General features: G+C 44.8%; 1 protein-coding gene across 1 annotated transcript; it reads right to left on the bottom strand.

The window, feature by feature from the left end:
* Positions 1–6,203: 6,203 nt before the first annotated feature.
* Positions 6,204–22,442, bottom strand: LOC129046893 (myosin heavy chain, skeletal muscle, adult). Its single transcript, XM_054516909.1, has 38 exons — positions 22,221–22,442; positions 21,990–22,133; positions 21,742–21,898; positions 20,119–20,146; positions 19,907–20,021; positions 19,735–19,827; positions 19,542–19,605; positions 19,347–19,445; positions 19,138–19,241; positions 18,900–19,038; positions 18,149–18,267; positions 17,903–18,052; positions 17,178–17,348; positions 16,312–16,621; positions 16,080–16,156; positions 15,114–15,201; positions 14,902–15,019; positions 14,463–14,586; positions 13,684–13,820; positions 13,326–13,581; positions 12,345–12,587; positions 12,062–12,238; positions 11,835–11,980; positions 11,657–11,747; positions 11,180–11,569; positions 10,901–11,027; positions 10,616–10,734; positions 9,961–10,157; positions 9,419–9,602; positions 9,167–9,332; positions 8,881–9,005; positions 8,422–8,730; positions 8,117–8,320; positions 7,724–7,849; positions 7,459–7,629; positions 7,263–7,367; positions 7,025–7,120; positions 6,204–6,474 (listed from the first exon to the last, which is right to left on the bottom strand). Exons 1-38 carry the CDS (start codon positions 22,425–22,427, stop codon positions 6,319–6,321), a joined length of 5,832 nt encoding a protein of 1,943 aa, XP_054372884.1. The 5' UTR covers positions 22,428–22,442; the 3' UTR covers positions 6,204–6,318.
* Positions 22,443–22,978: the final 536 nt, after the last annotated feature.

The raw sequence follows: 22,978 nt of genomic DNA, 5'->3' as shown, positions 1-22,978 counted from the left end.
AAGCCAACTGGTATTTTTAATTTTAACAATTTGCAGATTTTTTTTTACATTAAAAAAATCCCACAATCAATTAAGAAAGATTCCATATCTTTTGTGACATCATCAAAAGCAAATGGATTATGGTTAGTTACAAAGTCTATCTGCCCATCAGCAATAGACATAGACTTCAAACTTTTCTATACTTTAAATGCAATTATTTTTAGGGAAGCCACAAGAGCAGCATGTAAATTAAAGGATTTGCATTCTGTTCTTTCATTACGGTGTTATGAAAGATTGTGGGATGGCTCCAATCACCTTCAGTCCCTCTGGTGGACACCAGACTGGTATCCAGATACAAAGTATTATCACTAGTGCCCAATAACACTTCACTGGGTTGAACTTGTTTCTATAATCTTATGCAAAACCTCAGAACACTTCTCATCATGAAACCCAGGATGCTGTTGGCTTTGTGTCTACCAGGCCTTTTTCTGCTTTCCAGCCAGTCATCCCCAAACCTGTGCTGGTTCAGGGGGTTATTGCTCCCCAGGTATGGAACTGTCAGTTTTTATTTACTGAACTTATGTCAACCTCTTTCTCCAACTTGTCAAGATCCCTCTGAATAACATCACAGCTATGGGGTGTATCAGCCACACCTCCCAGTTTGTATCATCAGCATATTTGCTGTGTGTCCGCTCTGTTCCAGCATCTAGAATGCTAATGAGGGGTTAAAAGAATGTGGGCATTTGTTTTGATCACTGGAACACAACACTGTTTTTCTATTAAACTTTTTTTCCCAGCAAGAAAGTCAAATCATGAAGAACATTAATGTAAATCACATGTGAGGGACTACAAAAGTGCAACAAACTTGTTTCAGAAATTTTAAGCTGTCAGATGCTAAATTCAGTGAGGCAAAATGTTGTGTTAACTTTTGTGCTTATGTCAGGGACTGCATACCCTTGCACAATTCACAGTTTCCCTGCAGAAAGACTAATATAAGCAATTAAAACTGGCTTTTTATCTGAAGGGTTTAAGGCTCAATCTGACACCTTGGGAAGGCATTCTAGGTTGCAGGAAGGACAGCCTCCTCCTTCCTTATTTGACAACCACTGATATCCTTACAGAACACTGTCCTCAGGAGAGGGTGCTTGATAACCAATTCCCAGGCTCACACAAGCTGTATCCCTTGTCTTTTAGCTGCAATTATGAATTGCTGGCTATCATAACTGGCAAAATATTCAAGAATATCACTGCATTTCAGAGTAGGGAACCCCTGCCCTAGAAGCAGACCAGCATACAAATCACAGCCCTTCACTCTCTGTCTATGTAAGTATTTAAACTGACAGAGTCAGATCATTTCAACATTGTAACAAAAAATATCTTTTTAGGATTTGTTGTTGTTGTTTTTGATCCCAGCATGGTAAAAATAATTCTGTAATGATCAATACACCAAGAGAATACCCATGAACAGGCTGGTTTCCTGGCACAGCAGTCCTTAGCCCTGTGCAAGTTCCCACATTGATGGGGGACAAACCTTTGTCCATTCTGTGGCAATGGAAATTGTAAATCTCAGCAACAATCCACAGGAAAACATCAAGTCCCTGCCATGTTTTCCTGTACCCAGTTCTTCCTTTGGCCATGAGGTTCTCTGCCACAGCTGAGGGTCCCAGCCTGTTCCCTTGCACACACAGTGCTACATTATAGTGAGTAGCAGTGTGGCCCTAAATATTTTTTCTACTTTTTGCATAACCATAAGAGATAAGAATTAAAATGATCCATCTAGATCAAATAGTTAGGAAATGAAGGAACAGAAAAAGACCCTGGAGAGAAGGAATAATACAATCTGATACATTTAAAGTGTATGCATCGGAGTGCAGTGGAGAAGGACTTCTTGCAAACACCGGTCTTTAACAACACAGTTCATGCTCTGTAGCAGGAGTTCATGCTGGATCAGCAGCAGTCCATTAGTCATGACATGTTAGTAAATCACACAAGAAATTCAACACCATTTTTGACAGGAGCAGGTGCATCACATGAATGTCTCTAGACTTTGGCAAATCTTCAGGAGTGTGTAATTTCATTCCCCAAGGAGCAAAACAAAGCTGAGCATTTTCAGATTGTCCAGTAGCTTAGTTCTTCTTTAACAAGTTTCTTTTAACAAATTTACCTCTGCAGTCACGCAATGAGCCATGCTAATAGTTTCAGGGTTGGATTGTGAACATAACCAATGGAACAAAGCAGCTGGCAAAGTACCAAAGCCATCATCATCTGACAATTCTTCTTCATTTCACAAAAGTGAGACATAAATGTATGTAATGTGTTCTCATGCCCCACAGGGATACATCCAGTCAAGAAGACACTGGGAACCAAGAGATTTTGGGTATGCTTACCAAGCAAAGATTATTCTCTGTCATCGCCAGATTCTTACTCAGCACGGACACTGATTTATGAAGGGCATACAAACAAAACCTGGGGGAAGACAAAACAAAAAGGACTGAGGACAATCATGAAGAGTTCAGCAGGAACAAACCATGTGGAGCTGTAAAAATCTCCTGTGAAAGAGCAGGTGTGTGTGGAGAAAAGCCTAAGGGCTGTCTGTGGGGCTACAGCAGGGTCAGAGCTCTCAGAGAATGAGCATCTATAGAGGACAGCCTGTAGGAACACTTTTCTGATGTGGGATTTAATCCTAATTTTACCTGCCACTTCTCCTGGGCTGGACCCAACTGCTTTCAGTTGAGCCTTGTTTTGGAGCAGTAAGTGGCTGAGCCATTCAGAAATGTGCCCTTTCCAGAGTATGTCAGATTGCTGAGGATGTCAGGAAGTAGCTGAGGAGCTCAAACAGGAGTCTTTGCACCTTCTTTAAGCTCTGTGCATCAGAGGGAAGGTAACTGGTCTTGCGTTTTCCTGTTGATTTAGCTCCATGGACAGAATCTCTCATGCCAGAAATTCCATCAGACAGGCAGCCAGTGACCCATTTGGCTTATGTTAATAAGACAAGTCATCTGAGAGTGAACAGTAATACTCTAGTGAGAATAAATATACACTGTCCTTCCTGGTGCCTCCAAACTCCTCTGATGGAAATTTTACTAAGCATTCAGTAATTATATTATCAAGCTTTCCACTTCTGAGTCTTTGAGGAGCGTGACAAAATGTTTGAGAATATCTAGAACAAGACAAAGAGCTTGAGAATTTATTGAAGCATTTGTTCTTGAGTTGTTTCTGTAACTCAGAATTACTGTTGAATAGAAAAGAGCTCTTCTGGACTACATTCGTATCTTTTATAACCCAAATGCTCTTTAGATGCCTTCTCCAGCTGCACTGATACCTTTGGGAATGGTTTCTAAACATGACTGCATTTAGCTTAGTAACTCAGAATTTATTCAATAAGACTTAGAAGTAGGACACCTTACCTTCCAGAATCCTATTTATTTTGAAAGATTTTTCTTGTTTCTTCTTTGACTGATGTACTTTCCAACAAGCTTCCTACCTGTCAACACTGACTGGTTAATTACTGGGTTTAAAATACATGAGAAATTGTAGCATTTGTGACTTAGAAGCCAGGCAGACCGTGGAGCTTTCCAAACATGCTTGTCATTCTCTAGGTACCTGAGACGCTGCCAAAATATCTTCAGTAGTTGTTATTGCATATCTTCCAGTCCAGCTAAGGCCAGATAAAATGTTAGCTTTATAATAAGAAAACAAAACTAGAAAAGTAGGATAGGAACACTGAACCAGCAGGAAGTCTTGCCCTCTTCTTTTATGAGCCTCAACATTGCAAAAAGAGGGAAACATCAACCACTTACTTTCTAATAAATACAACCCTGAGAGCAGTTGCTCTCCTTGGGCTGCTCCACAGGGTGTGCAGTGGAAGTGGCAGGGCCACTGACACTGTGTCTTGTCCTTTTGTTAGCCACACACTCCCAAGCACCTCCGTGATTCCCTTTCTGGGCAGAGTGCCCAGTGCAGCTGAGGCCCTGTGCCCTAAGCAGTGCCTGCTTCTGTCAGCTCAAGGTCTTTTCTTCCAGCATTTTCTTCCAAAGCTGTTCTTTGGCCCATCCCGACTGTTCTTTGGGGAACACATGAAACTGGCCCACCTGGCTGGATTTTAACCCTTCTGCTGTGATTTGCTCCTAACAGGTAGGTCAGGAAGTTTCAGCATCTGAGTTTCAATGAAATGGGCCAGGCAGTTTCAGCAGGTTTGAAGCACCCAGGTTTCAGGGATATCTCCCAGCAGTTTCAGCAGGTTTGAAGCATCCGGGTTTCAGGGAGATGGGCCAGGCAGCTTCAGCAGGTTTGAAGCACCTGGGTTTCAACAAGATGGGCCCAGCAGTCTCAGCAGGTTTGAAGCACCCGGGTTTCAGAGAGATCTCCCAACAGTTTCAGGAGTTTTGAAGCACCCAGATTACAGTGAGACAGGCCAGGCAGTTTCTGGAGGTTTGAAACACCCAGATTACAGTGAGACAGGCCAGGCAGTTTCAGCAGGTTTGAAGCACCCAGGTTTCAGGGATATCTCCCAGTAGTTTCAGCAGGTTTGAAGCACCCGGGTTTCAGGGAGATGGGCCAGGCAGCTTCAGCAGGTTTGAAGCACCCGGGTTTCAACAAGATGGGCCCAGCAGTCTCAGCAGATTTGAAGTACCCGGGTTTCAGAGAGATCTCCCAACAGTTTCAGGAGTTTTGAAGCACCCAGGTTTCAGGGAGACGGGCCAGGCAGTTTCTGGAGGTTTGAAACACCCAGGTTTCAGGGAGATGGGCCAGGCAGTTTCAGCAGGTTTGAAGCACCCAGATTTCAACGAGATGGGCCCAGCAGTTTCAGCAGGTTTGAAGCACCCAGGTTTCAGGGAGATCTCCCTGCTGGTCTGCAGAGGAGCAGGGCCCAGAGCAGGTCCCCTCGATGGCTCCAGGCTGCCATCCCCTGGCACTGGGTGCTGGAGCAGAGGCCTGGTCAGCTGCTGCCCGGCAGCTCCCTGTGACTGACAGGAGCCTGATGGGCCCTGAAGCCGAGAATAAAGCTGAAGGAGCCTTGTCCTGATATCAACAGCCTAAATGGTGAGGCAAAAGGCATGACCACAGCCCAGCTGATGTCTTTGTGCCCTACACCAGCACCCACCCTGGGGCATCGCCTCAGCTGTCTGGGCTTTCTTCACATCACCAATGGCCAGAGGTTAGTGTGGGACAGTGGGCCACTGCCTCATTGCACCCGTGGTCTGTTCAGTGTCTCTCCACCTGTGAGGGAGCAGACAGGCAGTTTCCTTGCAATGCCTGCCAGTGCTTACCCCTCATCTCAACTTCCACAAAACTGGTGGGGTGCTCACATTCCTGCCCAGTCCCCAACACTGCCTTGGGCCTCCAGCCTGAAGCTGATCTCCCTGATGGGACTTACTGGTACCATTTCAGATACCTCCATGTATATATCCCAAGATTTCAGGTCCACATGCAAAGTTCAAACATGTATGGCTATCTTCTGAGATAGGGAAGGTATTTGATACACATTTCCAATAAATGGTGCATCTTCTTACAGACGTGCACTATTCCCATTTCCTTCTATACAAGGTTATCTTAGAAAACTTATCTTCCTAAGGTGTAATTGGTCTCCTTGACCTCGTTTCTTCTTATTTTCTCTTCTGCTACCACTAATGAGAAACAAGCTGATATTTTCACACAATTATGCAGAACATGTGGCAGAACTCCCGCCTGACAGGGGATTCTCAGCCCAGAGTCCATTTCTTCACAAATGGCACTGCATTTTGTTTCCATATCTGTACAATTTTGTGATTTAACAATATTGAATTTGGTGTATTATTTAATGGCACTGTTTGCTGAGTATCATGGAAGCCTTCTAATGTACATTTCAAATGTATAATTCCTTGTCCTTCCTTAGTGCCTGAAATAACTAACATAATTTCATTGGAAATGTGTTCTTCCTATTCAACACCACTCTGACTTACTCAACAGCCACTTGACCAACACGGGACACAGCACAAACAACTTTTCTCTTTCGCTCTGTGTCTTTCAGGATTATTTATGTGAGTAAGAAGCTTTCATTGCTCATTGGCTAAAGTGTTATTGAAGGGATAATCATTGCAAAATTAGATGATAAAAAGCTGTACCACCACAAAGCTACACAAAGGTTTTGTAAGGAAAAACCGTATCCAAACCTAATGGTCATACAGACCACACCCATAAAAAACAAAAACAAATTATAACTACACATGATGTGAATGCAAATGAATCTACTCTTTATTGCCTATGTATTGAGATGGTTGCAAATATCAAATCTGGAAGACAGTGAGAGAGGGTTCACATTTTGTGCAGCCCTCAGGTCACTGATGCCTGGTGACATCCTCACTCTTCCTCTTCTATCTTCTTGCCATGAATGTCACGGCTCTTCACTCGGAGCTTGTTGACCTGTGACTCTGCAATGTCAGCCCGCTCCTCGGCCTCCTCCAGCTCGTGCTGGATCTTGCGGAACTTGGACAGGTTGACATTGGACAGCTCCTCCTGTGTGGGGAGAGGGAGTCAGGGGTGAGGAGCCCAGGGCAGGGGTTTCACTCCTGCTGCAAGTCAGCCTTATGGGCCTGCAAATCAGACTCACACAGAGCTCCTCATCCTCCCTTTCACAGGACCCTACTGGGACAAGCTTCACCAGGACTGTGTCACATGTGAGAATCGATTTCATCCCTTCGATTTATCATTTCTGTAATTACCCTCACACTACTTGTCTGTATGAATTATGGGGTTAAGAAGACCAGGAAGCCTTCTCCTGCTGATTAGTAGCAGAGATTCAGGAATTTGTCAGTCACTGGGTGTGGCCCCTGGGTTTGTTTACTCGGGCCTCCTCTGTGAAACAGGCTGCAGAACTTCCCTTCATGAATGTTCCTAAATGCAGGGTGCCCAGAGCTCACCAAGGCCTCATGAAACTATAGCAAAACAGCATGGCCAAAAATGTTGTGTCTCGGGAGTTTCTTTCATACCCCTCCTGGTATTCAGACTCATTCAATGTGTGTCCTGCCCTAATGCAATTTTTACCCATTCTCCAAGTGATACTTACAGCCTCCTCAGCTTGTCTCTTGTAGGATTTCACTTTCATTTGCAGCTTGTCCACCAGATCCTGCAGCCTGAGCACATTCTTCCTGTCTTCCTCAGACTAAAGCAGTTGGCAAACACAATAGAGAGTCAAGTCTTGGTTCTGCATCACATGAGGTTAACAATTCCCCATGGGGATGGTGTGGGCAAAATGTGACTCACTGTGAGAAAGCCCAGTGAGAGCAGGAGAGCTCCTGCCTTACCTGGTAGGTGAGTTCCTTCACCCTGCGCTCGTACTTGCGCACACCCTTCACGGCTTCAGCGCTGCGCTTCTGCTCAGCATCAACCTCCCCTTCCAGCTCCCGCACCTGCAAGGACAAGCCCAGCCCTGCAGCTGCCCTGGCAATGTCTCTCCAAGGAGGGACACGCTCACTCAGGCACAGCCCCAGCCCTACACACCCTGGCCTCCAGCTTCTGAAGTTGTTTCTTCCCTCCCTTCAGTGCCAGCTGCTCGGCCTCTTCCAGACGGTGCTGCAGGTCCTTCACTGTCTGGTCCAGGTTCTTCTTCATCCTCTCCAGGTGGGCACTGGTGTCCTGCTCCTTCTTCAGCTCTTCTGCCATCATGGCCGCCTGATCAGAGCAAAGGGTCAAAGACATTTTGGGGCTGGAGATATTCTGGGGAGACTACATTCACCATCAGCAATGCCAGGAGCACCCAACTCACATCTGTGATGGCCTTCTTGGCCTTCTCCTCAGCATTGCGGGCTTCCTGGATGGTATCCTCCATTTCACTCTGGATCTGGGAAATGTCTGTTTCCAGCTTCTTCTTGGTGTTGATCAGGCTGGTGTTCTGTGCAACAGGAAAGACAAGATTCCTACTGTCAGACCAAATGCCTCCACATCAAGGCCTGAAAATGTGGCTATGGTTTAGGAAAGTCTTTAGTGCAAGAGACTTCTTTAGTAGCAGAGCAGTAAACCAGATATTGAGGGCTGGATGGAGGGGACATATTGCAGCACATTTCTTCAAATGTGTACACAGAAGTCACTTAAAAGATGAATAACAATTTCAGTCTTTGTTATCACTTGTGAATGGGAATAATTTCCAACAGCATCTTACCTGGGTGTGGAGGAGCTGTGCACGTTCAGTGGCATCCAGAAGCTCCTGCTCAGCCAATTTCCTCGACCGCTCCGTCTGCTCCAGGGCTGCCCGGAGCTCCTCAACTTCAGCCTGCAGCAGGTTTGCTCTGCGCTCCACCATGGCCACCTGCTCCTTCAGGTCATCCTGTGTCCTGAGAGCATCGTCCAAGTGCAGCTGAGTGTCCTGGAAAGAGAGACAAGGGAAATTACCAGGCATCAGTGGGTGCTTGAATGGAAGAAATGTCATCAATCTCATTTCTCTTTCTGTAGCTCTGCTGAACAGACCTTGAGCACAGCCTGGGTGTTCCTCAGGTTTTTCTGTGCCTCGGAAGCCTGGCGGTTGGCATGGCTCAGCTGGATCTCCATTTCATTCAGGTCTCCCTCCATCTTCTTCTTCAGCCTCAGGGCTTCATTCCTGCTCCTGATCTCAGCATCCAGAGTGCTCTGCATCGAGTCCACGACTCTCAGGTGGTTCCTCTTCAGCTGGTCAATCTCCTCATCTTTCTCTGCTATCTTCCTGTCAATCTCAGACTTCACTTGGTTGAGCTCAAGCTGCAACCGCAGGATCTTCCCCTCCTCATGTTCCAGGGAGGCCTGCCAATTCAGCACAAAGGATGTTTTATTTTCAAAGTAATCTTTCATGCAGTCCCACAAGAAAGGCAGGCTTGGATCCTGCTCTCTCTCCAAAAGACTACACCCATACTCTTGTTGGTGGGGGCCATCATTAATTAGCCTTGTCTGTACCTCAGCTTCCTCCAGGGAGGCCTGAAGTTCAGATTTCTCCTGCTCAATCTGCTTCTTCACTTTCTCCAGCTCATGAATCGCCTTTCCTCCCTCCGCAATCTGCTCCGTGAGGTCGGAAATCTCCTCTGTGGGAACAAAGATCAATGGCATGGTCAGGCAGAGAGCAGAATGAAAAGGGCCTGTCCCACCAAGGTGACAGGCATCTCTGCAGACCTGCAGGCACAGAGCCATGAAGAATGGCTGATAGTGAGAAAGGCCAGGGAGGAGCAGAGGGCCAGGGACTTACGCTGCAAGTTCTTGTTCTCCCGCTTCATTGTTTCCAGGTGGTCCAAGGACTCCTCATAGGCATTCTTCATCTTGAACAGCTCCGTGCTCAGAGAGCGCGACTCCTTCTGCGAGGCCTCCAGCTCAGCCTGCGTTTCCTCATACTTCTGCTTCCATTCTGCCAGGATCTGAAGAGAAACAGGGGGTGAGTAGGGCTGTGGCCATCACGGGGCTCTGCTCTGGCCAGGAGTGCTGGTGCTGGAGGCCAAAAGACCTTGTCAAAGTTCTTCTGCTTCTTATCCAGAGCAGCACAGGCAGCATTGGATCTCTCCACGTCAATCATCAGGTCCTCCACTTCATTCTGCAGCCTCTGCTTTGTCTTTTCCAGGGAGGCACATTTGGCATTGACAGCCTCAACATGCTCCTCTGCATCCTGCAGGCGCTGGGCCAGCTTCTTCCTGGGAGGAGACAAGCACAGTTGCATGTTAGAGCTTGGAAGGAATCAGTTCTGTACTTGAGAGAGGTCAGCTGATCACTTTAAGGGTTTTGAACTGTGCACTTTTCACAGATATGTAAGGATCTATACTTTGCTTTGTCCTATCACCTTGGGAGGATTAGGCCTGTTTTAGCACTTCTAAAGGCTATGTTTTCTAGTTCCAATCTGCATTTTTTTCTCTCTCCCCCCCTTTTTTACAAAGACGGTATATTCTTGCTTCACTCCCGCCATTCTTCTCCTAAGCCACTCTCAGAGTTTCTAATTTCCCGTGACCAATTTCAGTCTTCTCCTGTCATTTCCCATTCTGCTTCCCCACATACTTGGCCTCCTCGAGCTCCTCCGTGCGCTGAATCGCGTCCGTCTCGTATTTCGTTCTCCACTGGGCCACTTCACCATTTGCCTTGGACAGGGCTCGCTGCAGCTCTGCCTTGGCCTCCTGCTCCTCCTCATATTGTTCCCGGAGCAAGTCACAGTCGTGGCGAGCGGACTGCAGGGCGTGGGCCAGGGCATTCTTGGCCTGTGGAGACATTGGGTTTGGCAAACTTGAATACTTATTTTTAAATCCCTCTTGACTGTGAACTTGAAAATGAAATTTAAATGAATTATTGGGCAAATGTAGAGCTTGGAGCTGGTGAAGCCCTCGTTGACATATTCTGGAGCATCAGGATGCATTTGTGACTTTTGGGACAGTAATCTGCTGTTTGTATATATGTTCACACATGTGTGGCTGAATCCTGTCTTAGAGGATCTTCAGAATCTCATGGAAGAATCTCATGTGGAATACTTCCTCCAGCACATACAGCATCCTGCTTCCTTCCCTCCCTTGTGGTAGAGTGAAGGGTTGTGCATTAGTGCTGTTCCCTCCAGTCCTATGTGTGCTTGGGGAAAGAACACTGAAGCGGTCTAGCATCAGACAGGATTCTGCAGATGCTTTTAGGGGTGATGTAGGCTGTGGACACTAGGGTACTTCCAGACCTTGATTTCTTCCTCTAGATGTCTCTTGAGTTCCTCAATCTGTTGGGTAAATCCTTGCTTGCCCCTAGACAGCTGAGAAATCAGAGCATCTTTCTCCTCCACCTGGCGGGAAAATTCACCTGGAATAGGAAAGGAAAAAAAGGAAGTAGATTGTTCCTCTTATGACAACTTCTGCTTGTAAAGCCATGTAATCTGGAATGGCCTGGAGAGCTTATACCAGCTGCCACTTGTACTCTCAGGGCACAGAGGTCCTGCACTTGAACTTTGGGGATGAGGATGTCTCACCTGACTCTGTCTGCAGACGAGCTCTTTGTGTATTGAGGTCGTTGATCATGCGCTGATTCTGCTCATCCTTAGTTTTGAGCTCACTCAGCTGATCTTCCAGTGTGCGGCACATCTTCTCCAGGTTGGCCTAGCGAGGAAACAAAGAAAAGGAAAAGAGATGATGGTCTGCACTCTGCCTTATTGTCACAGTGGAGATTTTGTTTCTGAGAATGTGTGTGTCAGAGGCAGCTTTTTTGCCACACTTTGTTCTTGTGAGCATTTTCTCCTGCAACTCCATACCTTGGCTTTGGAGACAGACTCCATGTTGCTGGCCAAGTCATCAATCTCCATCTTCAGCTCACTCTTCTCCTTCTCCAGCTTCTGCTTCACGCGTTGCAGGTTGTCGATCTGCTCGCCCAGCTCAGCTGTGCTGTCCGCGTGCTTCTTGCGCAGGGCAGAAGCCGTGGCTTCGTGCTGCAGCGTGGCCTCTTCCAGGTCACGGCGCATCTTCTGGAACTCTGCCTCACGCTTCTTGTTCATCTCAATCTGAGCTGCTGTGGCCCCTCCTGCTTCTTCCAGGCGCTCGCTGATCTCCTCCAGCTCCCTGGACAGGTCAGCGCGATGCTTCTCTGCTTTAGCGCGAGAGGTTCGCTCTGCCTCAATTTCCTCCTCCAGCTCCTCAATGCGGGCCTGCAGAACAGCAGGGACCCTTCACAGCCGTGCCCTCCTCCTGCCTGAGCTCAGCTGAGCAAGGCAGGGCAAGGAACAGAGACTTGCCTGCAGCTCCTTGATCTTCTTCTGAAATTGCATGCCCAGGGCCTGTTCATCTTCAATCTTGCTCTGGATCTGGCTGATTTCAAAATCTTTCCTTTGGGACAAGTGAACCATGTTAGAGCTCCAAGAAACAAGACAAGTGCTGCAACCCAGCACTCAGGTGCCCCAGAGCCACACTTACTTCTTCAGTTTCTCATCCAGCTGCTGCTTATCATTCTCCAAATCCATGATGCTGTCCTGGGCCAGCTTCAGGTCTCCTTCCAGTTTCCTCTTCGCTCTCTCCAGGTCCATGCGCAGTTTCTTCTCTTGCTCCAGGGACCCTTCCAGCTAAACACAACAAGACCATCAGCCCTGTGCCAGCCACGTTGGACTCCATACCTGCCCTGTTCCTGCTGTCTGTGTGCTTACATCATCCACTTGCTGTTCCAGCTTGGTCTTGGATTTGGTCAGAGTATTGACTTTGTCTTCCTCTACCTGCAGGTCATCCAGGGTCTGCTGATGGGCCTCTTGGAGGGCTTTTTTCTCTTTTGTCAGCTTGGCAATGGTCTCGTCCAGAGCTGCCATCTCCTCAGTCAGGTTTTTCACCTTTGAGAAGAAGGGACCAAATATAAATAAAGGAAGCAGCTATAGAAGTCCTGTGATAACACACAGCCCATTTTCTGGAGTGCGAGTGACTGGTTCTACCTCATACCTTGTTTTCAGTGGCATGTTTTTCCTTCTCCACCTTGGCCAGTGTTAGCTCAAGGTCATCAATATCTTTCTTCAGCTCTGAACATTCATCCTCCAGCTTCCTCTTCTTGGCTGTCAACTCAGCATTAATTTCTTCTTCATCCTCAGCCCTTTCTGTCAGCTCCTTAATTTTGGCTTCCAGCTGGATTTTGTTTTTGATGAGCTGGTCACACCTTTCCTCAGCATCAGCCAAGCTATCTGCTTCCTGGTGGGGAGATAGAAATTTGTGGGTTCTACTGTTTTGTACATTCTCTGCTCTGCCTTTTTTAATCATAGAGTAGGTAGGTTTAAAAGTAGCAGCTGAACCTGATCTTCAAGATCAGCAATAGAAGGATCTTGAGTGATGTCTACTGGTAAGCCTTGTCATTTCGAATCAATATTTATTCCTAAGTTTTTGTGTCTCCTAAATTTGTCTCCCAGGGCAGTTATCTGTGACAATGCCTCATACAATAAGCACTAATGCAGAACAGAACATTCTAATTCAATTTCTAATTTCAGCATGAGTAAGGGCTTGGAACATTTTTTTTTTCCCTCATGGAAATTGTATCTACTCACTTTTTCTTTGGTTGTCTCAACATAGCCTTAAAATATTTGTTACTTAGTGGCTTTTCAATTTTTGAGAACACTTTTTTTGAGAAAGAAATTTATCACTTTTCTATAAACTGCATGGCAAATAAAGTTCTAGCCTATCAGCTACCTCTGTGGCTTCTTTCCAGGCCACGTCTAGGATCTTCCGTGGTAACTAGCTGATCATTTCATCGGTTGTTAAGAAACTCCCTTGTCCTTTTTGAGTTTTAATGGGAAGTATCCATGTTTCTGAAAATAATCAAGGCTTTATTGTATGTAGGAAAAGTAGGTCTTTCTATGAGTCTCTTTGCAGGACAAGAAGCATTCTGACAGTACATCATTCTTTTTCCAGAGCAAAATAAACAGTGATACTCACAGCCTGGACTTGGAGCTGCAGGTCATTTTTCTCCTGCACCAGGGCCACCATTTTCTCTTCCAGCTCCTTCCGCTTTGCCTCAGACTTTGCAAGCTCCTCCTTAGTTTTCTCAAATTCTTCCTTCATGTTGGCCATCTCCTTCTCAGACTCTGCACTCTTCAGCAAGGGCTTGATCTTGAAGAACAGCTTCATCCATGGCCAGTGTTTGACATTCATGAATGCACGAACGTTGTACTGGATGCAGAAGATGGACTCTCTGAATTGAAATTCACACAGTTATTATATGGATATGGTGTGCTTAATTTAAACTTCATCAGTAAAGTTCCATGAAAATCAACTAATTATGAGAAATATCTACCTCCTCTCCACCATTCTCCTATACTCCACTCTCATCAGGAAGCCCCTGCACCTGGCTTGTGTGCGAGTGATGATTTCTGCCAACTTGTCATCTCTCATCTCCTCCAGGAGTCCCAGCAACCCAGCTTTGAAGAACACCTTGAGAAATTAAATGTTGCACCATGTAATTGTGATGTAGGATAGAACAGAGCACAGAGTCATTCAGGTTGCTGAAAGAGTTTAATGGCCATGATCAGTATCACCTTGGGCCCTCTCCCATAAACTCTGTCCAAGGGCTTAGGACTTCCCATAATCTCAGCCCTAAGCATTCAGTCCTTGTCTGACCCATGTGTCATGAGTACTGGTTTCCAATTCAGCCACAGCCTCAGCCACTCCTATACCTGGTCATGGACACTGGTGAGCTCTACCATGACCTTTTAATTCCTGGTTTGATGTTAGACCAATCTCACTTCTGTGTCTATGTCCATGAATTAATGACTAGGGCCTTGCCTTTTTAGCCTACCTATATGTGACCCTGACAAATGTTGAAAAACAAGGTTTTATGGCTTCAACTTAGATCATTTTATTGTAACAGACTTGACTGATGGTGTGGACTCTCAGTTGAGTCTGACTACCATTCCTGGGTCATCTTCACTTGCCTTGACTACAGTGAGACTGGGCACATGCTGGTAGTAGCCCCTAGTCTGTCAGCTCTGTTACGTTATTGTGCTCTGCCTGATTCCCTGACAGAGCCCGCTCTCACTGGTTTGGACAAACTTTTAACACAGGTCTTGTTTTTACCTTGGTGTGACCAAATCGGTACTGGGTGTGGTCAACATCAATGGACCCAAGGAGCTTCTCTGAAGCTTTCTTGTTGTCCATGAACTGGCCTTCTGGGATAGCACTGGCATTAAGTACTCTGTATCTGTAGGAGAAAACAGAACATTAAGAAATCTCATTCGTTGAAACCACCACCATAACTTTTCAGACTGTACCATTGAACCAATCTCATGCCTAGAGACAGTTCACCCTCTAATGAGAGGATATGGGAAATGCTTTTAATAGTAATTCTAAGTACAAAACAATCCTGATCTCAGCACTGCCACATCACCATAAACTGATGGTGAAACATCTACATGTATGATCAGTGCCAATTTAAAATAAAAAGTTCAAAGTATATTATAAGATGATCAGGCTCTTCAGCTTGCTGTGGATTGGCAGAAAGGTTCAGAGCTCTCACCTCTGTTTGAAGTCAGCATAGAGGACTCTGCTGGGGAACCCTTTCCTGCAGATCCTGATCCCTTCCAGCACGCCGTTACAGCGCAGCTGGTGCAGCACCAGCTCGTGCTCCATGGCACCTGACAAATACCACCATTAGTGACTACCCTGCTGTTTGGCACTCAGGAGAAGAGCTTCTGCTGCTCAAGCTTTCCTCCCCTTGGCTTGCCTTACCAGGTGTTTTAGTTTCATTTGGGATGATGCACCGTACAAAATGGGGGTGAGTGCTTCTCAAGTTAGCCATCAGCTTGTTTAAATTCTCCTGTGAGATCACGAAATGAAGTTTACATTATTAAGGGTAAGCAGTAGAATCTTAACAGTGGATGTAACAAACTGGTGTTTCAGGATGCAGACCTTTCTTCTCTAAAACAAGTTGCAGAACTCCCAAAAGGAAAATTGGAAGGTGAAGGGTCCCAAATTTTGGTTTTGAACTTCTTTTATAGAATAATGGTTAGCATTACTTTTCCTTGATCTCCTCATCCAAATACAGGGCTATAATCTCACAGTTTTCCTTTGAGCTGGTAATTCTTGTGGTATAGTGTTGGGGATATTAAATAAATGACACACTCCTGATCGAGCATGACTAGCATCTGATTTTTCAGCTAAGTAAGTTGTTTCTAAATGGAGGGGATAGTCCATATAAAATGACTCTTTAATAGTAATTCAGTCTCAAAGTTTGAAGACAACTGAAAACTGACCTCAGAAGTCATTAATTTGATATAATTTAACCTTTGCTCTTTTTTCACATTGAAATCCAGTCATTGTCTTAAAATCCTATAATGTTGGAGTAATTTCTTTTTGCTTTTTATGTTTGATCTATTATTTTCAAATTTTACTATGAGTCAGTACTGAAAATCTGCCTAAAGACATAAAAAAAGTCTAGGAAATATATCTGAATGCTATGGAGAGAATTTTAAGGAAGTTAGCTGCTAAGTTACTCACTCCCATCTAAGTAGGTGAACTTTAGATATCTTTGTGGAATATTCAAAGATGGTATTATAAAAAGAATATTGTATAAGTTACAAGGATGGAAAGGGAAGGGTTTTAAAGGATGACAATAGTTATATCCAAAATGGAAACAGACCTTTCAGATTCAGAATAAAAGGTTTTCCATCTTTAAGGAGATATTACTTTAATTACCCTGAAAAGAGCTGAGACAGTCTGGAAAGAAGAACCCTTCTTCTTGCCTCCCTTCTTGCCACCACCACCACCAGCATCTGAAAATAAAAGAAAATAAAAAAAGTTTTATAATATGGACAAGATATATTGGATACTACAAAACACAAAGCCACTTTACATTCTAGTGTTTACAGCTTTAATTCTAAAAAAAATTGTCCTATATTAAAAATAAAATTTCAACAAAAAAACTGACCTGCATCGGCTCCACCATAGCTGGCAAAGAGTAAAGCCAGGGTCTTCACAGAAGATTTCTGGTACAGCCCAATGACAGTTTCATTCAGAGGGTCCTTGTTCTTCTCCAGCCACCCAGTGATGTTGTAGTCCACTGTGCCAGCATAGTGCACCAGGGAGAAGTGGGCCTCAGCCTTGCCTTTGCCTGGCTTGGGCTTCTGGAAGTTGTTGGACTTGCCCAGGTGCTGGTCATAGAGCTTGTTCTTGAAAGAGGTGTCAGTTGCCTTGGGGAACATGCACTCCTCTTCCAGGATGGAGAAAATGCCCATGGGCTGGGAGAAATCACAAGTGACAGGGGAAGGTTAATGGAAATGTTCAATGTCGCTTTAGATGGGATGTTCACCTGCCTGGTCTAGTGGAAGGAGTCCCCCGCCATGGTAGGGGATTGGAACAAAATGTTCTTTATGGTCCCTTCCAACCCAAACCAATCTGTGACTCTTTGACAATGACAAGAACCCTGTACTATGAACATCAAAGTCTTGTTGTACTATTGGCAGCATCTCAGCCTGGATGAAAGCCTGGGTTTACCAGGAGTTGTTCTCAGTCAAGGAGTTTATTTCTTTGGCCATCCCTTGCCTCCCTGCAGCCTATCTTCATGGAATTGGTAGGAATGCCTATCCAGCTCACATGAGAATTGGTAGTAGAATTGGGGAAGCAATGATAAAGAGAAAAATATGGGGAAAAACAGCTACAAGGGGCGTTCTAGTTTGGGGAGGTCAGGTGATATGATATTTATTTCTCAAATTTGTCTGTGGACTTTGGATTTGACTGTGCCTCAGAAACATCACAGAATTCCAACAGCCATCATATCATGCAAGGGAAAGGTACCTTCTCAATGAGCTCAATGCAGGCAGCCAGGTCCATGCCAAAGTCAATGAACTCCCATTCAATCCCCTCCTTCTTGTATTCCTCTTGCTCCAGCACGAACATGTGGTGGTTGAAGAACTGTTGCAGTTTCTCATTGGTGAAGTTGATGCACAGCTGCTCAAAGCTGTTGAACTGTCCAAAGCAAGGAAAAGTGCACAGGTTCTCAAGGTGTGCTAAAACACACAGGCCCTTGCCACCATTCTCCTAAGGCTGTTTGAAGTTGAAACACCAGTCCCAACCCTACTATACCACCATGTGTCTCTACTCTAACACTCAATGTCCTTGGAAGGAGCTTTTCATTATTACTTTGCAAATCAAAGCAAAAGTGACAATTCTTTTTCACTGTGCTACTCAGCTGCAAGTCTTTGGTAAGATCAGTAGCTCCATGGTGCCAGTTCTCTGAGCTGCTGGATGGTAGAAACCTCCTGAGTGTCTCAGCCAAGAATTTCCTAGGTCTCAGAACAATAATATGAGGGGTTTTGTGTGCTGATACAGAAGTCCTTGCATCATCACTGCATTCACAGAACAGGAAACATGCTGTGAACTTGCCAGACCACTGCCTTTACTAGAGCATCCACCTCTCTGGCTCATAGCTGTGTGAGCCTTAGTCCTCTGTGTGTTCCTGTGTCCTCCTGACCCCTCCTTGCCCATTGACACTGTCAAGGTGTCAAACCCTTGCTCCTTACATCAAAGATCTCAAAGCCAGCAATGTCCAGCACACCAATGAAGTACTGCCTGGGCTGTTTCGTGTCCAGCTGTTGGTTGATACGAACAACCATCCACAGGAACATCTTCTCAAACATTGCCTTGGCAAGGGCACCCACAGCATTGTTCACCTAGTGGAGGAGACAGGATTGGAATTACCTCTGAGGGGCAAAGAAAAATGCACACATAGTCCTTCAAGCTGTGCGTTTTCAACTGTCAGATGTTACCTGTGTCACGTTTTGACCTTTGGTCACGAATTCATTCCCAACCTTGACTCGGGGGTAACACAAGGCCTTGAGAAATTCAGCTGAGTTGAGGCCAGTTAGGTAGGCAGCCTTGTCAGCCACTAGAGGTGGGGAGGGAGAGAAAAGCACTTGTTCATGGACAATCTCTATACTTCAGGTGTTGTGAACAACTTTGCTCTTCATGTTCTAGGAATGGAAGAACATTTATCTCATTCCATATTGAAGGCCTGTGAAGCAATGCAAATTCTGGAAACTACTGATGGTGGTCTTTGAAAGCAGGAACAAGTATGGCTTGGATAGGAAGAGCTTGAACCAGGAATTTCCAAGAAGAACAACAGAAGCCACTAGCAGGACGTAAGGCAAGGCATATTTTCTCTCTGTGGGAAGGGGATTTGTGCGTAGCACAGCTTGCAGGAGTTATTTCATCAAAAACACAATTGCCCATCAGGGTGTCTTAGTGCTTAGAGATTTGAGAGAGAGAGAGAGAGATATCCTGTGTTGAAATTGAAGTTTCAGCATTCAGGCAGTATGATTTTGGGGAGCCACCATTGGATAGAATAATGGAACTTCCCATGACTAGAAAAGCGCCTCTGCAGTTAGAGGGACTGGGGCAAAAAAGGAATTCTCTGTGTGGTATGTGGGGACTCAGGCCACTGCAGTGTGCCTCTGGAGGCTAACATATCGCCTCTGGAGGCAGAGAAGGGCACAAATCAGCCCCTGAATTTGTGGGTACCTTCTGTGCCATCAGGCTCTGCCTGCTCCTCTCGTTGTTTCTGCTTGAACTTGAGGTTCCCATAGTGCATGACAGCCCCTGTCAGCTTGTAGATGGCTGTTTTCTCATCTGCAGTGAAGCCCAGGATGTCAATGGCACTCTGCAGTCAAAATAATGAATTCAAAAATGTGTCCTTAGTGGGTCAGAGATGTCACCCTCAAGGCATGCTCTGTAGGTACCTTGTTGCTGTGTTACTTACATCTGTAGCCATGAGCTCCTCCTGGTCATCAATACTGGGGACAGTGACCTCTCCTTGACTCACATAATGGAAATCATAGGGGTTGGTGGTAATGAGGAGCATGTCTGCAAATAGGAAAAGGCAAGGCATAGGTTTACTTTTGCCAACAGGTAAGAGAGGGAGCTGTTCCTAAGTGATCAACCCCAAAAAGCCATAATGCTCTTTCCTACCAATTAGCTCTGGCTTCTTGTTGGACATGATCTGATAAAAGATGTGGTAGCTCCTTTCCGCCTTGAGCTGGAAAGTGACTCTGGACTTCTCCAGCAGATCTGCCCAAGGAGGTAGAAAGAGTTAGACACTTGTGGGAATGTACATGGAGATGGGAATTTGGGAAGGGATGGGAGCCTTCCAGGAGAATCTCTTACAAGTTTCAATGTCAGCAGAAGCCAGTTTGCCTGTGGCACCAAAGTGGATTCTGATGAATTTGCCCTGTTAAGCAGAAGCAGCAGCAGGTCAGCCAGGATGTGTTCTGCTGACATCTCCTTTGCATGAAGAACTGCTCAGGCATCAAGTGTGTTGCCATGAGGGGGGGAGATCTTATGCAAAGCAAGAACTCACAAAGCGCGAGGAGTTGTCGTTCCTCACGGTCTTGGCGTTTCCAAAGGCCTCCAGCAGTGGGTTGGCACTGATGATTTGATCCTCAAGTGTCCCCTAGAACAGATGTCTTCTTGTCATGATCTAGCTCATCAAGAAATTGAGTTGTTGCAGGTTTCTAGCCCTGGGACCTCACCTGCATTTTGCCTGAGGTCTGCTCCTCCTTCTTCTTGTCCCCACTGGCTGCAATTGTTGCAAAGTACTGGATGACACGCTTTGTGTTCACAGTCTTCCCAGCCCCGGATTCTCCGCTGCCAAAGCCAAGAGAGAAGCAGAGGGTGCGTGGTCAGGCAGGAGGTGCCCTGGCACTGGGCAGCCCCGCAGGGACCCGCGCAGGGGGGTACCTACGTGATCAGGATGGACTGGTTCTCACGATCTGTGAACAAGGCAGAAAATAAATTATTATTATTATGTGTCATGAATATCATTGATAAAATTGTTCCTGTGACTTTTAGAAGGTGCACTAGGATTGGGCATCTATTTCCATTAATAAACCTTTCTACCTTCACCCCTACTTCCTTTTCAATATTTAATGTTCCTAGATCCAGTTGGGAAGTTGATGTCATCACCTTGAGATGATGCCAAGTATAGCACACTTGCAGTTCTTTTTCTGGCGATTCCATTCATGTCATGCTATTCATTTTGTTTGTAAAAATTATTCCAACTAATGATCAATTTTGTAGAGTTACTGATTAAATTGTCTATCAGCAAGCTGAATTGAACTGAAGCATGTGCGTCTCATAAACTTTATTACATAGGAGCAACCATTCCTGATCAATCAATAAGTCTCCTGAATGGTTTTTATGTTGTTGGCCAATTGATTATTGCCTAAAGAAAATCAAAGTAACATTCTAAATATGTAGTAACCTTTACCAGAGTAGTCTGCCATAATCTAGAATATTCAATTTTTGGTACTTACTTAATTGGATTCAATATTTCTGTTTGCTATATCTTGAGCTGAGTTTGCTTTCCATAATTTTGTCTGGTTGCTTTTTTAACCTATGCTCCCATTGTGACTCCATTGACAAAACCTTTGCACTATAAAAACTGAAAAATCTCCAGGAATAGACTAATCAATTAGAGAACTAACTTTTAGTGGAGAAGTCTGGGTTTGCACTCACAAAGTTTCTGCATGTCTTATGAAGGAGTCAGCAAGGTTAAACATATGACACCTTTGACCCTGATAAGACACAGTACTCAAACATCAATTTAATATTGTTTGTTTTCATTGAATTCTCTTCCGATTAACTTTCTTAACACTCTGAATGCTACAGATTTAAATACAGTAATTGGGGACAAAAGAGGGAAGAAAATTTCTTGTAACAAATTAAAATACATGTTATCTATATTTCTGACCAAGCTGCTGTTTCCTGAAATTGTAGTTATTTAGATAGTGCTAGAAACATTGTCACTACCCTTCTTTGGTATTTCTTTCATTTATAATAATGAATGGAAAAGAAGAAATTGATTGAGACAGAGGAAGGAAGTTATCAATTTTCTGAGCAGGTTTCACTGCAACTTCTGACTGAGACTGCTTCTAGAGTTTTTGTAAAGCTACCATAGAAAACATTGGCTCCAATGTTGAATGTACTTTCCATTTATACACAGCGTTATTTACAGAAATTCACCCGAGTGATTTTCAGTCCTGCATAGCAAATCATTCAAAGAACAATCCTTTCATCTGAGAAAAAGCAGAGATTTAAAATATATCCAAATTTCTTGAATGGAAAATCTGACAATATATTCAATATTAAATCAGATCCTCTCAAATACACTGGACATGAAAATTTAACATTGATTTCTATAAACTTTATCTAAATTATGATGTTCAATAAAAAATCTATTTACAGTGATGACAGAACATCCACATTCCCAGCAACATTAAACTGAACTATTGTTTCAAAAAAAGACATTTTTCTCCTTTGTGAGAGTTTACAGCCAAGTGATTTTAAAGAAAATCATGAAACTCACCAGTCAGCATGAACTGATAGGCGTTGTCAGAGATGGAGAAGATGTGTGGAGGGGCCTCCTGGCGCTTCTTGCCTCGGTAGGCCAACACCACCTCGGGGTTGTACACCGGCAGCCACTTGTAGGGGTTGACGGTGACGCAGAAGAGACCCGAGTAGGTCTGCAAGGAAGGGACACAGCACCTTGGCTTCCCCTGAGGCTGGCCCAGCAGCTGCTGAGGCTGCCCAGAGGAAGCTGCTGCTGCCACTTACGTAGATCATCCAGGCTGCGTAACGCTCTTTGAGGTTGTACAGCACAGCGGGTTCGTGCAGGTGGGTCATCATGGCCATGTCCTCGATTTTGTCATACTTGGGAGGGTTCATCGAGAAGACTTGGTCTTCTTTCACAGTCAGGGTCTGCCACACAATAGAGAGATGTATGTATGTCAGCTAAGAACCTAGAGTGGGAATTAAATTTTATTTGTACATTTTGAATTTATTCACCTCTCCACCTTCAGTCTTGACAGTGACCTTCCCTGCATCCTTACTCTCAATCTTCCCTTTCACATAGGACTCCTTTGGATGTGCCACAAAGACACAGGTCTTGGCATCGAAAGGTTTGTTCTGGGCCTCAATTCTCTCCTTCTCCGATTTTCGGAGGTAAGGAGCCGCCTCGCCAAAGGCGGCCATGTCAGCGTCTGGAGTTGACATTGTTGCACTTCTTCAGGAGCCACAGTCTGCAGGGTCCTCTGTAGGCTACAAGATATGTTGTGTCAGTGAATGAACATCTTTTTGTGAAAGGAAGGAGATCTTTTTCACTTTGATCTTTTGAAATATTAAAGTAGGTATAAGCAAGACCAAAGTTGGATTTAAACTTCCCAGACTTGGCTGAAAATACTTACACAGCTCTCTAAAATTAATCCTTAGACATCCAGCTAAGAGACCATGTACAGAACAGCAGTTAAGTGTACAGTATGTTGTGAAGTTTAGCAGTATTATTTCAACTTTTTAACTCTAGCAAATTTGGCTGTTCCCATAACAGAGTCTCTGTTTTTGTTTTTTTTTAATGCTACTGAAAGTCTCTGAATTAGTTCTTTTTTCTGATAGCAAGTAGTGGCTTTCTAAAAATTACTTGCTATGGATAATTCATCTTGCATTATGACAGATAAAAACGTTACTATTGCCTGTTATCCCTGCCACAAATGTTAAACTCTTGGATTTCATCCTGTTCCTTAAAAGTTGTTAAATTTTGTTATTGATTT

This window comes from Molothrus ater, chromosome 19, assembly GCF_012460135.2.
Source record: "Molothrus ater isolate BHLD 08-10-18 breed brown headed cowbird chromosome 19, BPBGC_Mater_1.1, whole genome shotgun sequence".
Lineage (NCBI taxonomy): Eukaryota > Metazoa > Chordata > Aves > Passeriformes > Icteridae > Molothrus > Molothrus ater.
Note: the sequence above shows the minus strand (reverse complement) of the source record. Positions and strands in the feature narration are given on the sequence as shown.

What these genes read in the sequence shown, in the direction of transcription:
- LOC129046893 (XM_054516909.1), bottom strand. Translation starts at nt 22,427, where the DNA reads ATGTCAACTCCAGACGCTGACATGGCCGCCTTTGGCGAGGCGGCTCCT. An exon ending in AGAAGATCAAGGAGCTGCAG is followed by an intron (nt 11,570 to 11,656) that starts GCAAGTCTCTGT and finishes GCTGTTCTGCAG; the next exon opens with GCCCGCATTGAGGAGCTGGA. An exon ending in CACAGCTCCTCCACACCCAG is followed by an intron (nt 7,850 to 8,116) that starts GTAAGATGCTGT and finishes CCTGTTGCACAG; the next exon opens with AACACCAGCCTGATCAACAC.